The sequence below is a fragment of the Cavia porcellus genome, unplaced genomic scaffold (genome assembly GCF_034190915.1).
Source record: "Cavia porcellus strain 051 isolate PalLab524CR breed Dunkin Hartley unplaced genomic scaffold, mCavPor4.1 scaffold_24, whole genome shotgun sequence".
NCBI classification, from domain to species: domain Eukaryota; kingdom Metazoa; phylum Chordata; class Mammalia; order Rodentia; family Caviidae; genus Cavia; species Cavia porcellus.
Window position 1 is genome coordinate 28,490,492 of NW_026947507.1, and position 14,604 is coordinate 28,505,095.

General features: G+C 32.8%; 1 protein-coding gene across 3 annotated transcripts in view; it reads left to right on the plus strand.

Moving 5' to 3' along the window:
* The window catches only part of Spock3 (SPARC (osteonectin), cwcv and kazal like domains proteoglycan 3), a 370,986-nt gene that overhangs the window by 171,795 nt on the left and 184,587 nt on the right, over positions 1–14,604 (plus strand). For all 3 annotated transcript variants that reach the window (XM_063234792.1, XM_063234791.1, XM_063234793.1), the window contains exon 4: positions 7,178–7,292. In XM_063234792.1, coding sequence (XP_063090862.1) covers positions 7,178–7,292 — 115 coding nt within the window. The remainder of the gene's footprint in view (positions 1–7,177; positions 7,293–14,604) is intronic.

A 14,604-nucleotide genomic window follows, 5' to 3' on the forward strand; every position in this document is an offset into this window, starting at 1 on the left:
TATTTTAACATTCAAGAACATAGTCATACTCATCTTATGGCAGAATGAGAAGAGAATTTTTACAGTTTTGCTGATGGGAATTTTAGGTTTCCATTGAGCCTTTCTTTTATAAACCATGTAACTAACCTCTTGACAGACAATTGTTTTAAGCACTTATAGGGATTACAGTAAGCAACTGACCTGGTGCTTAAATGGCACTTGGTGCATTGTTTTAGAGTCCCAGGAATGGCGCCAAAAGCTGTGTTATTGAAGTTTCGTTAATCTCCACTAAATCCTTGAGTCGCTGAGAACTGGAAATTACATAGTACCTTGTAAATGTAGAAGTATCCACACTATTTGCAAGAAAACGTTGCTGATCAAGAGTATATTAAAGAATTCTAGTGTAACAGTAATAAAAATGTGCAAGTACATCTTCCTGGAAGGGAATCTATGTAGCAATCATAAGCAAATCTCCCAAAGCACTCATTTTGCGGGCATGGCTATGCTGCAGTGAGGGAGAAAGGTGGAGCCTCATAGTATTGAGTTAGGAGAGGCTAAGACCCCGAGACAGGCTCCTGATGAGACAGCTAAAGAGAGAGAAAAAGTGCCTCTGGTTGTAACAATGCCTGTGAAAAGGTAACGATGTAAAATAAGACTTGGACACTATGTTCTCTGAATACCTAAAAGCTAGTGGACAGACAGAATAAAGAATTTTCACAGATCTTTATTTTGTTTTAAAATGATAATATTTTATGTCAAATGTAAAAATAGAATAAATACTAGGTTGGTGCTTCTGCTGAGTGATTTCTAGAGTAGAAATTATCAGAAGAACGTATTACGGGCCATCTAACTGTTCATGGAGCTCACCTGTGAGAGAGAATAAAACACAAGAAATCATAATAGTAGACTCTCAGAATAAAAGCTAGAATAAGAAACTCAGGTAAAATTTAATTTTATTGCCTTTTTATGGTATTACTAGAGTGTACAATGGCATGATTTCAGCAAAATTTTAAGGTTAAAGAATGTTAAAGTAAGAAAATCACAGGCCATTTTTACAGCTAATGTTAATCTTTTTTTGAAGACCAGACCACAGAATACTTCCACAGCAAATCATTTAAACTTGGTCCAAGGCCGAGTGTAAGCACAGCAGAACAGTGTTTGCCTGGCAAGTGTGAGGTCATAAGTTTGATTCCTGATACAAATTAAATAAATAAATAAACAAACTTGATTTAATCACTTGAATTTCAGTTCTACGTCTTTTAGTTTTAGAACTCTGAATATTTCACATTATCAATAGGCAAGATGACTTGTGTATAACAAAAAAGTTAAAAATCTGTAGCATATGATCTTTCATAGCATAAAACAATTCTTCTGAAGTAAAACATGAAATTTGGCCTAAGATTATAAACTGACTTACATGAATTTGCAACATTATTTTTGCTATCAAATTTCTTTAAAATACATACACTTCTGCTTGTCCAACCCCATGGCAACCAAAAAGCAAAGCAGCAAACATAAAAAAAGCTCAATCATCAGAACTTTTGGTGTTTGGAATTTTATTTCAGTAGTACTCGAGACAGTGAATATCTATGTTCCTTTTCTTTCTTTCCTTTCTTTGTTTGTTTGTTTGTTTCTTTCTTTCTTTCTTTTTTCCTTCCTTCCTTCCTTTCTTCCTTCCTTCCTTCCTTCCTTCCTTCCTTGTGTCTCTCTCTTTCTCTTTCTCTCTCTTTTCTTTCTTTTTTGACAATGAACTTCTAAGTTCTAAAGCTTCCCTATCATTTATGTATCAACGTAAGTGATTTACACAAAGAACACGAGACCAGTATGTGATGGGATTTATTATGATTTCTATATCTCTGCTCTCAGGGTATTAAGGAAAAGAGCAAGAGGCTGATGAATTCAAGAAAATTGTCATCAATTATTCTATTCACAGGTTGAGAACAATCTAGGAGAGTATTTTCCTAGATTCTACCTACCTTGTCTTATGAGTTTTGGAAAGAGGAGAGGAGAGTTGGTTATAAAAATACTCACTTCATCTTTATTTATAAGGTCATAAATTTAAATCTAATTAGATTCCCAGACTGATTGTGATTTTGCTTTACATTCTTTAAAAGTGACCACTAGAATTAATAGATGCAAATACCAGGTGGCTGCTAAATATTCCAATCCAGATGTCACCATAAATATTTCATTATTATATTAGCAATTAAATTTGCCACATTTCTTTTGTCTTGCTATCAATATTTTTTTCTTGTTTGGTAGTATTACCAATCACCACTTCTTCTACTTCTGTCCAACATTCTCCTCATACTTAATAATGGGTCGTGTGGAGTATTTACTCTGTTTTTGAGATGCATTTCTTGGGTCTTCACAAATCATCCCTGTAGGTTAGATTTCTATGCGTTCTCTCCTGGGCAGTTTCCTATCTTGTTCATGTATTTTTCAGGGTATTTCTGGATTTTTGTGTGCTCTTTCTTCCATACAATTCTCTTTAGGACGTTATCCTAACTAGAATCAGGAAATGGTTTGGCAGTACATATTGAGTACAACTCTAAAAAGGAGACACTTCTATCTGTCCCTGCAGTTTTCTTATGGTGCTGACAAGTAACCTTCAGGTTTTGCACTTCATTGATCCTGTTTTTTGAATATGTAAATAGGGCATTCTTTATATACTGTTTTACTATTTATACTGTGCCCTTATATTGGAGTTTTATTTCATTTGGTTAATTTGATCCTTTCTGTATTGCTTTCAAAAGCTACCTAAGTTTTCACTCATACATGAACTATCTCCTTTTCAACACTGTATAATTGTTTCACCTCCCTGAGTGTGCACATATAGTACACACATACACACATACAAAGTATTACATATGTGTATAGAATTTGCACACAATGCTGTATTCTAATTAGAATTTATACATTTCTATTCCTATGAAGAATTAGATCCATATGAGAGATCTGGTGGCAATACAGTAAGCTAAAATACGACACTGCACTTTTGGAAGGGAAAAGAAAAAGAGCTATGTATATGAGACAACTGAGATAATTTTACTACTAATTTCTTTTAGTCCATTGAAGAGAATGGTTTGCGCTTATATTGTTAGATCAGTTTTGCCTGCTTGCGCCTGGTAATCTGAGCAACTAATCTGAAGATAACAATAGGTAATATATTAATTTTGGGTATTTTCCTACTATACTATTATGAAAATCTGCATTATTGTGTTTATCATTTTTTCTCTTTAAACTAAAAAAATGTAGTTTTAGAGCTCATGTAACAGTTTATTTTATAGATGGTTTCAACTAATTAGAGATTTCTTGCTTGCCATATGTTTGTTTTTTTGTAATTCTGAACCAATATTAGTAAATTTTCTATTATATTTCTCAAGTTACATTTTCTCCAGAAGTGGCTGGGCCAAGATGACTTGTTTATTATTAATTCATGTACCATTATATATCAGGTGTGATTAAAATATATAGTAAATGTTTAAAAAATTACAGTAAAAGATGCATTGCCATAATCTGCCTCCATTTCAAGCGCCTTCTGTTGTTCTTGCCACTTTCTGCAGCAGGTCTGGAGATCCTCTTTCATAAGGGTCTTTACAAATTGTGTCCAATACATGGTAGTGCTCTGGCCCAGTGCCATTCAACAGAAAATCAAGCCTACAGAATATTATGGCATTCTGTCATCTGCCTCATTCACCATGTAACTGGCTCATCTTCAAAGTCAATATGGCCTTGAAAGTAAACATTTTAAATTGACTAGACATCAAGTCTGATATGAGTGTGCAACAAAGGAATCTTATGAAACAGGATTTTCAGGCTTCCTTCCAAACATGACAATAATACTGGGATGAGAAGGTTTGAAGAGAGGGGCGTTATTTTGAGGAGATTAATGTCATTGTGTCTTTTACTGTAATTAATTTTAAAATTTAGACAGTCACCATACTTTTACTCACATCTCATGCATTTAACATGATTTACAAATATTTTAACGTAGAACTTTTAGCATTTATTTTTTGAAAATCTGGTCTTCATGTATACAAGTATTTTTAAAGCCCAGAAAGGAGTTTGAGTTTTAGGAGCCCTAGCTGCCTCTTTTAAAGTTTACTTAAGTTCTCAATACAAAAGATAATGTGTATTTTAATTTATAGATGCCATTTTTAAAAATTTCTTTTCAGCAGATCACATGCACATGAATACCAATGAAAACCCTGCTCCACTTAGAGTTCAGTTCCAACTAGGTATCAGGATTTCAGGGATGAGAGTGTAGCTTAGTGACAGAGTCTCCCTTACTCCAACTCTCAATTTAAACAGAGAAGGAAATTGTATGAATTATGTGGTCCATATTTGTGATTCTGACTTAGCATCTGCTCTGTGTCTTTACTTTTATCCTTTTTTTAAAGTGTGACATATCCTCTGGAATTGGATTTCTCTTTCTAAGAAGATACCACCTTTCTCTTACAATTATTTTCTGCTTTCACCCTTACTGGCTTAAATAATTCCTCCAAGGACATCTGAGTCGAGCTTGATCCTTCTTAGTTTCTTTGGTTTGTCAGTAAGCAGAGACTCTGGATTAAGAACAAGAGTTCTGGCAAAGGAGCAATGGAAATACTCCATCACTGATGCAGTGAAACTCTAAAGTTTTATTTATTTTTCATTTCCTATTTTTTGTCATCTATTAAGTGTGGGCTTTTAAAAAAAATTAACATCAACTACATTTATTAGAAAAGAAGAAAGTGATAAAATATTCTCATATGTTTCCTTGAGAAATTAAAAATAAAAGATTAAAACCAAAAATTAATAGAAGAAAGTCAGAAAACACTCTGATCACAGATGCAATGAAATTCATAGTTTTAATTATAAAGAAATTTGTAAAATACACACTGCTTTTTCTGAAACAAACAGAAGACATGTGTTTTAAATACTCATTTCAAGTCATAAAAATCAGAAAAGCCATTAAAGGACAGGACAAAAAAATAATATGATCATGAAACTCAAAGGTTCTAGCTGAATCTTACTAGAAATACTTTTATTGAACACCTAACAGAAAGCTAGAAATAACAGTGCTGAACAGAACAGGGGAATTTAAATTTAAGAATACAAAAGATGAAGATGGTGATAGAGGGAGGTGATGGAAGCATGCCAGGCATCATTAAGCCACAGACTGATGCTAATCCCTGGGCTTCAGCCAAGAGGAATCTGGTTTGTTATTGTTATGATTTCATGAATAAAATCCTCAGCATCTGTATTTACAGGGTGTGATGTTTTGTAGTTTTAAAGCTGCCAACATTGAGAGTTGTACTGCAAAATACAGATGGTTAAAATCACATACACAGAAATGATATTTTTCCTTATTATAAATACTTGCATCTGATTCTTCATGTTTATACTTCTGTGTTTTTCTACCGTGACAAATACTGCCATTCTTTTATTTGATTCATTATTTAGAATTTTGTGCAATTTTTTTTCATTGAGTTTTGTTTTATGTGTTAAATTTGTCCTGGAAATTCTTTTCTTACTGTAAAACAAGTTTTAAGTTCTGATTTCTCTTGCGAAACAGATAAAATGAAAGAACTTTCACAGAACTTTTAAAAACTAACATAAAATATGTATATAAAGAAGTTAGAATAAGTAACTGAAATATTAATCTGTATACAAAATGTAACTGGATAGGCCATGATAATTTTACACATACTATTGTGTTTTATATAAAAATATTTTTTTTCAAAGCTACATCCTAAATTAAGTATATTCAAAGTATAGACCAAAGTCATAATTAGATACCATATCATCCCATTGATAATGAGTTCTATCAGCAAAAAACAACAAATAGTTGCAAGAATGTGGAGAAAGCAGCAACTCCTATACATTGTTTTTGGGACTGTAAATTAGTAAAACCACCATGGAGATAGTATGCAGGTTCTTTAGAAGACCGAAGAGAATTACCATATAATCCAGTGATCCTTTTTCAGGGTGATACCCAAGGAGATGAAATCAGCCCACCAAAAAGCTACAACTGTACCCATGTTTATGAGGCACTATTTATAATAGTTAAGCCATGAATTCAGTGGAATGCCTTTCAAAACATGAAAGAGTAAACAAAGTATAAATAGCGTATCATAGCCAGTAATCTTAATGCAAAACATCTTCATTCATAGTAGCCAAAAGATTGAAATAACCCAAATGCCCATGTACTAGTGAACAGAAAATTAAATGTGGTATATTCATATCACAGAATATTATCCAGCCTTCGTAAATGGTGAAGCAGTGACAAATTCTTTGATTTAGTTAAGCCTCAGAAGTTTTATGCTATCTGTCAAAAGTCAGTGACAGAAATACATTGTGATTCAGTTTCTATGTAATAACCACGTAAGTTTATCTATATGTAGAAAAAATAGATTAATGGTTCCCTTGAATTAATTAAGAAGAGAACTATACAGAGTACATATAGATTTAATTAGTAATAAGATGTGTAAAATTATACTATTTTCATCAATGTAAATATATTGAAAACCATTGATTGTAAACATTAAATCAATGTAGTGTATAGAATGTCCATAAAGCTTTTATGTTTTTAAAAATTCAATCTATTACACAGTCTTTGCATTGCTGGGCAACAAGAGAGTTTGATTAGAGAAGTCAATGGGCAAATGTGTTTAAAAACAAATTAAAAATGAAACTGCAATATCTCAGTTCTTACCATGATGCACTCATCCAAACCCCAAGTACAAATGCACTCATTTCTTCGCTATCCAAAGACACCTGCCCTTGATATCTTTTGGGTTTTAATATTTTTTGTTTATTCATCAGCATTTATTGAGGAAAACTATATGTATATATATTTTGTAATTCTCCACTGGCATAAGATTTTAGTTACATATCCCAGATTTATTCCTTCACCTTTGTTACTATGATAACAGTACTACCAAGTTTTAATCTTAAATTTTCTGTTTTTATTATACTTTTTTATTATAGCGGTACATGTGCTTTGGTTTTGAATACAGTAGTTAAGATTCAATGGCGTCATTTGTTAACCTACTCTCCGTGTTATGTGAAGTTTCTCCTAACACAGAAAACACAGGAAATAAGTTTACTGTTCAGTGCTATAAAATCACTTGATAAAATTATGTTTGATTCAATTAGAAGCCTCCACTATACAAAAATTTATTTTAATATTTTCTCTCTGTGTCTCTCTCAGCTTTAGATCCAGCAAAAGACCCATGCTTAAAGACGAAATGTAGTCGCCACAAAGTATGCATTTCTCAAGATTCTCAGACTGCAGTCTGCATTAGTCATCGAAGGCTAACACACAGGTAAACATTGTTACATTAAATCTTGCTGATTTAACAGTACTGCTTGTCACAAATTATGACCAAGTAGAAGTATTTGTCAGAGTCTGCTAAGCTTTATGCAGTGTGTTACTGAGATAGTTTTAGAAGACTTGTTAATACGATAATAATCCATTAGGATTAAACATTGTTATAAATCATAATTACTCAGTATTATAGAAATTACACATTTGTTAAATAATACAGATTATATGATGATCTTATGTTATATCTTATTGTTTGTAAGTTTCCATTTTTAAAGAATCATTACAATTTTGGTAACCTGTAAATGGAGTTTGCTTGTGGTTACACAAAAATCTCAGTTTTCTTCTGGGAAGAAAACTCTCAGTCATTTCTAAGGCATGCTCCTTCAGAATCAAGCCAGTCATGGAATCTGTTCCTTGTAGGCTGCACAACATTGCAAGAAAGAAGGAAGGAGTTTTAAGTAGCCTTTATAGCAGTTGTCACTGACCTGTAAGGTAGGCTGTGTTTGAAGAAGTACCCGTAATTTAAAATATACTATGGTCCATTAGAGAAATACTGATTAAGACCACACAGGTATTCCATCTTACCCTCAAAAAGAAGGCCATCATCAAGAAATAAAATAATGACAAATTTTAGTGAAACTATGGGAAAAAGATTCCTCCTACACTGTTGGAGAGAATGTAAACTAGTACAACCATTACGAGAATTAGTGTAGAGATTTCTCCAAAAAGTAAAAACAGAAATTTATTTGACCCACATATTCCCCTTCTAGGTATTTTCCTGAAAGTGCTAAAAGCATTACAGAGATACATGCATACCTAGGTTTATATCAGCAGAAAACTTAGTAGATAAATATTGGAAGAGGCCCATATATCCATCATCAGGTGGATGGATAAAGAAGATGCAGTATAGTGTTCACACACAATGGAGTACTGCTCTTGCAGAAAGAAGGGTAAACGCGTCATTGTGAGAAAATGGAAGCATGTCAAGATCATCATGTTAAGTGAAATAGATCAGACACATAAGCGTAAATATCACATGGTTGCTCTTATGAGAAAGCAGTGTAAAAACTAACAGCAAAATAAATGATAGATAATTGAAAATAAGAAGATAAATCATTCTCAAAGGAGAAGTAGATCAAGAGATAGCTAGAGGGGAAAAGAAGGGACAGGACAGTGCTAAGGAAAGGAAGGATCATCTATTATGTGTATCTGCCATATCCATACGATGAAGGTAAACCTTATATCCTGCAAATGTGCTAGAAAAGGAAATAGGCTGATGTGTAGTTGGAAAGGGGAGAGAGGAAAGCAAGAGGAGATGAGAAAAGAAATTAAGTTGCATTATGAAAATCTACCAACTTCCCACAAGTCATGCAACACTGTGTAATACACATGTGTCTTTAATGAACTAACAACTAACTGACTAAAACAAGCCGATAGTTTGGTGCTGAGAACTAAGCATTCAATCATGGCATACTCCACTGTCAAGGTTTTGGATACCTAGCTGAAGCAGATAAATGCATTAATTTCCTTTTAAAGGCATCCTCTTTCAGAGAAAACTCTTGTTTGTGATAATGGATCCCATTAATATCCTGCTTTAGTGAAGAAATTTGGCTATTTGGGTATTCGCAGGATAATAGGACTTTCGTAAATTTGCATATAAATCCCATTATCACAGCATTCTAGAAGACAGAGTGAGAACATTAGAGACTGACATAAGCGACATTTTTAAAAAATAGTAAAAAATTGTTTTATAAATGTTCAGTATTTGTATGATCAAATCTCTTTTATGTATAAAATGGATTTGAAGTATTTATTTCATAAGTGTCAAATATGTATTGGTGCATGTCAGGTACCAAGGCAGGTGAAAACAAACAGTAAAGATGGGGAGCTTGGCTGTGTATTACTTGAGAGAGAAAATGAAGACATACTGTTAGTGTAACTGAAAAAGAAAAGACAAAAGAGCACAAAAATTTGGGGATGAGAAGAGTAAAAGTCTTCCTGGAAATGACTTGCACAATGTCATTGTACTCTGACCAGGCACAGAAGCAGAGTTCTCTGGAATGCATCCCCAAGAACATGATTTATGTTGCCATTTACACACATTTAACACCTTTGGAACTGTTTGTGTGCCACTCTGCCCCTGAATTCCTGAACTCAAGTCAGAGAGAAACCAGAAACCTTGCAGTGGGTAGCAGAATTGTGGCAGAGAATAACTTCTTTTTCACATTTGAGAAACAGTGATGTGAAGGAAATAAATGTGAATGTCACCGATTCAAGATTACAAAGCTAAGAATTGTCAGATCATAGATTTCAATCACTATTTCCTAAAACCAGAGTCAGTGTTTTTTATAGCCATTTTCTTTCATTACTTCTCTAGCTTAATATTAAAGAAAGAATTCACAAAAAAATGAAACTTTTCAACATAGTGTAGAATATCAGAAAGCAGTAGCAAAATATTGTTTGACATATGCTGTGGAAGCATCCCGAGCGGAGGACCGTTGGCAGATTCACTTTTAGTGTAAAAGTGGAAATGGAAGTCAGGATGACTAGTATTTAAGTAGTACATTTCAAAGTGCCTTATAGAAATGGTACTTAGTCCTATTCTGCTACTAATAGACATACTTAAAACTGCACCCTCAAAACTGGGCATGAGAGTTCATTACTGTAGCTCCAGGCTACGGCAGGGGGTCATTTGAGTACAAGGAGTTGGAGACAGGACTGGGCAACAGAGTGAGACTTATCTTAAATCTACAAGCTCTTCAATAAATAAATAACTGCCTTCAAAGAACTGATATAAATATTAATAATTTATATGCTTGATTTGCTTTGAGGGTGTAAATACATTGCAAATCTTTACGCACTTAGGAAAGAAGAGATTTACCTAGGAGTTTGATCAATAAAAAGAGCTAATAAAATCACATATAATCACAGTGCTCTGGGAGGCTGAGGTAGAGTGTTTCCAAGGTGGACCCCAGCCTGGGAACCTTAGCAAATTTGTTAGATCCTGTCTCAAAATCAAAATAAAAAGAAGACTGGGGATGTAGCTCAATGCAGTGACTGTAGGTCACTCTCCTAGAATGAGTAAGTGAATGAATTACACCTAACATAAATGAGACTGCCAGATTGTATATTGAGAGGCATGTTTGTGTCTTGGAGTTAGCATAAAAAAATCCAAGATGCAAGCTGAATTAATGAGTTCTCATTTACCTTAGAATTTTGGATCTCTAATTTTAAAGTTTACTCAAAATTATGGCATGTATCTAGATATCCACCAAAGCCTCATGCAACCACAGGTGGAGCTGTACAGAGGTGGCTGGATCTATGGTCTGTGATGCTGGTATCAAGGATATGATGTTGGGATTGCTTCATGCTGCAATGTGAGGATTAAGGCTGCCCCCCCCATGTGAGTGCTACCCACTAAAGGGTGGGTAGCTTGGATCAGATAAAAATGGCAGAAAGAGACTTGTTGCTCGTCAGTTGGTGCTTCCTGCTTTATTTAACTACTTTGCTGTCATCTGCCTACTGTGAACTGCTTATCCTGTGCAACGCCACTTTGCCATGGAGCCAGGCAACCATGAAATGAAACATTTACTAACTGTGAGCTGAATAAACCTTCTCTCCTTTAAATTTGGTTGTTGAATATTTTGTCTCAGCAAGCATAAAAGTAACCAATAGACCACATTTGTAACAATGTGTCTTCAAATCTTCAGTTGACTGGGAAGATTATGAATGTCAAATCTGCACTGTAATCAGTACCTGAGACTCAAATGTAGTACATCTTCCTTTGAGCAGTATAAAAAAAAAAATACCTGCAGTTTGTATAACATTTTGTGTTGAAAGTATTGAAAAGTAGTTTCCTAAATTGTAAGGGTGAACCCGACTCAACTAGATCTATAGTTTTCTGTCTCCCTTGTGCATATGGTTGAAAGAGAATCAAAAGCAATCAACAAATATTTTTTAAATAACTTTATTGGAACAATGATCAAAACTATGGCTTGCAAGAAAAAGAAAAGGAAGATATAAAAATACTAAATGTAGGAGGATTTCATAATAGTTTTAAGAAAGCACAAGGTCTTTGTTTTAGATTTGTAAGTGATTGAAATAATAGGTACATTTCTCCTACTTTAGTTGTTATAAATAACGTTGTCTTCCACAGTCACAGAACTCATATGATTATATGCTTCATTATATACTTAACCTTAGGTTTGACTACTATTGCCATCATAGAGGATAGTATGAATTGTTCCAAAATGTCATTGTCAAAGTAATGTATTTGCTTATCTTTTTTCCTAATGGATTTCTTTGCAAATAACTGGTTTCAAACCAACACAATGCTCTGCTCTTCTGATAATTATTTTATTAACCTTATTATCACTATATGAAACCTATTAATCTTATGAATAATGAGAAATAACTTTAACTGCAGCATATTTTTCAATATGGTAATATAACTCATTATAATGATAGGCTAATATAAAATCATGTATGGCTTTTCCAGACTTTTAATATTATATACTTTTGATATTGTCTTGGACAAAATTGCTACAGATGTTGAAATTTCAGTGGGTTTTTGGTGTTGTTGTTTTGTATTGGGAACAAGAAACTCAGTGTTTTATGCTTCTGTACTGCCTGAGCAGCTGCAGATAATTAACACTATTTCTAGATTAGTGTTTTTGGCACCGATCAATGCTGCTAATATTAAAAGAAAAAGGGCTGGCATAATAAGACAGAGGAAAGTTGAACATGTTGTTGTAGAGAAAAACTACTCATGTTAATTTCTGCTTCATTTGCACCAAAGGATGAGAAAAATCAAGAAGTAAATGCTCTTGGCCTCCTAAGAATGCATTATTCAGAAAGAATGAGAGCAATTTAAAATGTTATTTATCAGAAATACATATCAAAAGAAGGCAAGTCCAAGACTCTTCTGATTTAATTATGTACTTATGAGATTAATGGTTACAAGGACTATATTTAAAATAAAATCCACATTTATTTACCTGGCTATTAATTGTATGATTGTGATACTTGCATTTCCATTTTTCTAATGTGGAAGCAGTTAATATGGGAAGATTCAATGGCAGGATTGTTATAGTACAAGTGTCCCAAAATGTGTATTAAGTTGAGCTGATCATAAATATTTTAAAATAATGTTCATTGTACTTACTTAAGATTTAGCCTCTGTTTAATATGATTATACTATAAAAGTCCTCAAGGGAGTACAATCCACTATTTATTTCACATTTAATGCTTGCAAAGCTCTTTCAAAGTGCCTCAAGTGGAAATACCTTGTATAATCTGAATGCTTTATGTTAAGCATTATAAGGCTTATTTTACAGGAACAGAAACTAATGTTCAGAAATTCCATTTGTTGTGTCTTATTTTAGTTAGATTAAAGAAAGGACAAATTTAAGATGTGAAGTCATGCCTAAATGTTTATGTGCACAGTTTTAATTTACAGTTATAAAAAATTTAATTATACAGGTGAACAGTTGTTTATCTGACTTTATAAATACTTAAGTGTTCATACTTTTTGAATTTAAGATACAGAGGGTTTGCAACACCATTAAAATGAATAAAGCTTAGAAAATGGTTACAGTTTTGGATAGTTAGTATGCCATTGTTTGATTCCTTGCCTTAAAACTTATTATATCTTAACCTTGTAGTATTTTTATATATAGAAATTTGCATTTATATGCACACATATAGGTCAACATATGTATGCATACACTTAAATTTTATAAAAATCTTAGTTGAATTACAGATATTATCTTGTTTTTGCCAATCATAAAAGCTGAGATACTGTTAATTTACATCATCTGTTAAAGTGACAAATTGAGACATTGAGCCTGGTGATTGAAGTTCTCAGTTTTTGTATGGTGTACACTTTTTGGAAACATATAATCCTAATAGAATGATTAATTCATTTTATCATATAAAATTGTTATAAACTTTTAAACAGATATTTCTAAATACTTATTATCTAAAGTACAATTTCTCAACATATTTTAATCCTTATATTATTCATATAATGTACAATTGCTAAGTTCCCATTTATTTTTTCCATTTCCCCATCAAAGGTGAATAAACCATCACCTAGCTGAGAATTGCTTAGGAAATGAAAATTGAATAAACTAAACCAGATATTTTTGTAAGTTAGCATGGTTTGGTAAAACTTTATGCTAGGTATTATACTTCAGAAAAACAAACAAACAAAAAAAAAACATTTCTCTAATATTGAAAAAATGTTACAATATTGACTTGATTTTTGAATACCTAGCATATCTTGTCATTGTGATAGATTCCCTCTTCACTTCAAAATCAGGAAGCTATACTTTAAAGTGAAAATATTCCATTTGGTCCATAGCACTCTTCTCCAGGTAACTTTACAGTCTCCTTCACAGCTTTCCTACACATGTACAGTGAAAACTTAATTATAACAAAGAGAGATGTCTCAAGACACAAACTGTCAGAGACATATTGTCTAACTTTATGGCCTAGGCCCAATTCCCTAGCTGTGTCATCTTAATGGATAATTTATGCCCTCTATGCTTCAGTTTTTATCTTAAAAAAGCAAATATCATTAAAATAGTGCCTCGTTGTTTTAAAGATTATCTTAAGAGAAAAACAATTTAAACAGTACCAGATTGCTAGTAAGGATGTTAGCATTTACAGTTATTTTTTAAAATTATGTTGTACTTTTAAAAAACACAGACTTTGGTGAAAATCTGTGCATTTTGTCAAATAGTTCATGTAGAGAAAGCTTTAGCCATATATTTCTGGATAGGTAATTTGAAGGTAGAGAATTGATTTTGAAGTATAGTTTAGGCTTTTAGTAGCAGAAAGATTTTAGCAACTTAAACACTCCAAGATTACTTTTCTTATTTATTACATCCAGATGATACTTATACTGTTTACCTCCATTTTGTCAGAACTAAAGAACATACTTTTTGTAAAGCACTTTCCACAATGTAAGCAGTAAATTCTATTCATTTTTCCCTCACACATCTCCCTGCCCAAGGTAGAAGCACTCTCTTATTTGCACATTAGAAACAATTCCTCTTCACATATATTATTAATATTTATTTATGTATGTAATATCTAGAAGGGTTGTTGAATTGCAGTTGAAATTGTATTTGAAAAAAATTTGTTCATTCCCGTCATGATGATAGATGAAATTTAAAAATGCACTTTTAAATGGTATGAAGGATTTTATTACTTGAGAAAGAAGAGGGTGGGTATGATACATCATGTTTGTAATGGTGAAAATTATAACTGCTTAAAGAGAAATAGCTCAGAACACCTGGGAAAAT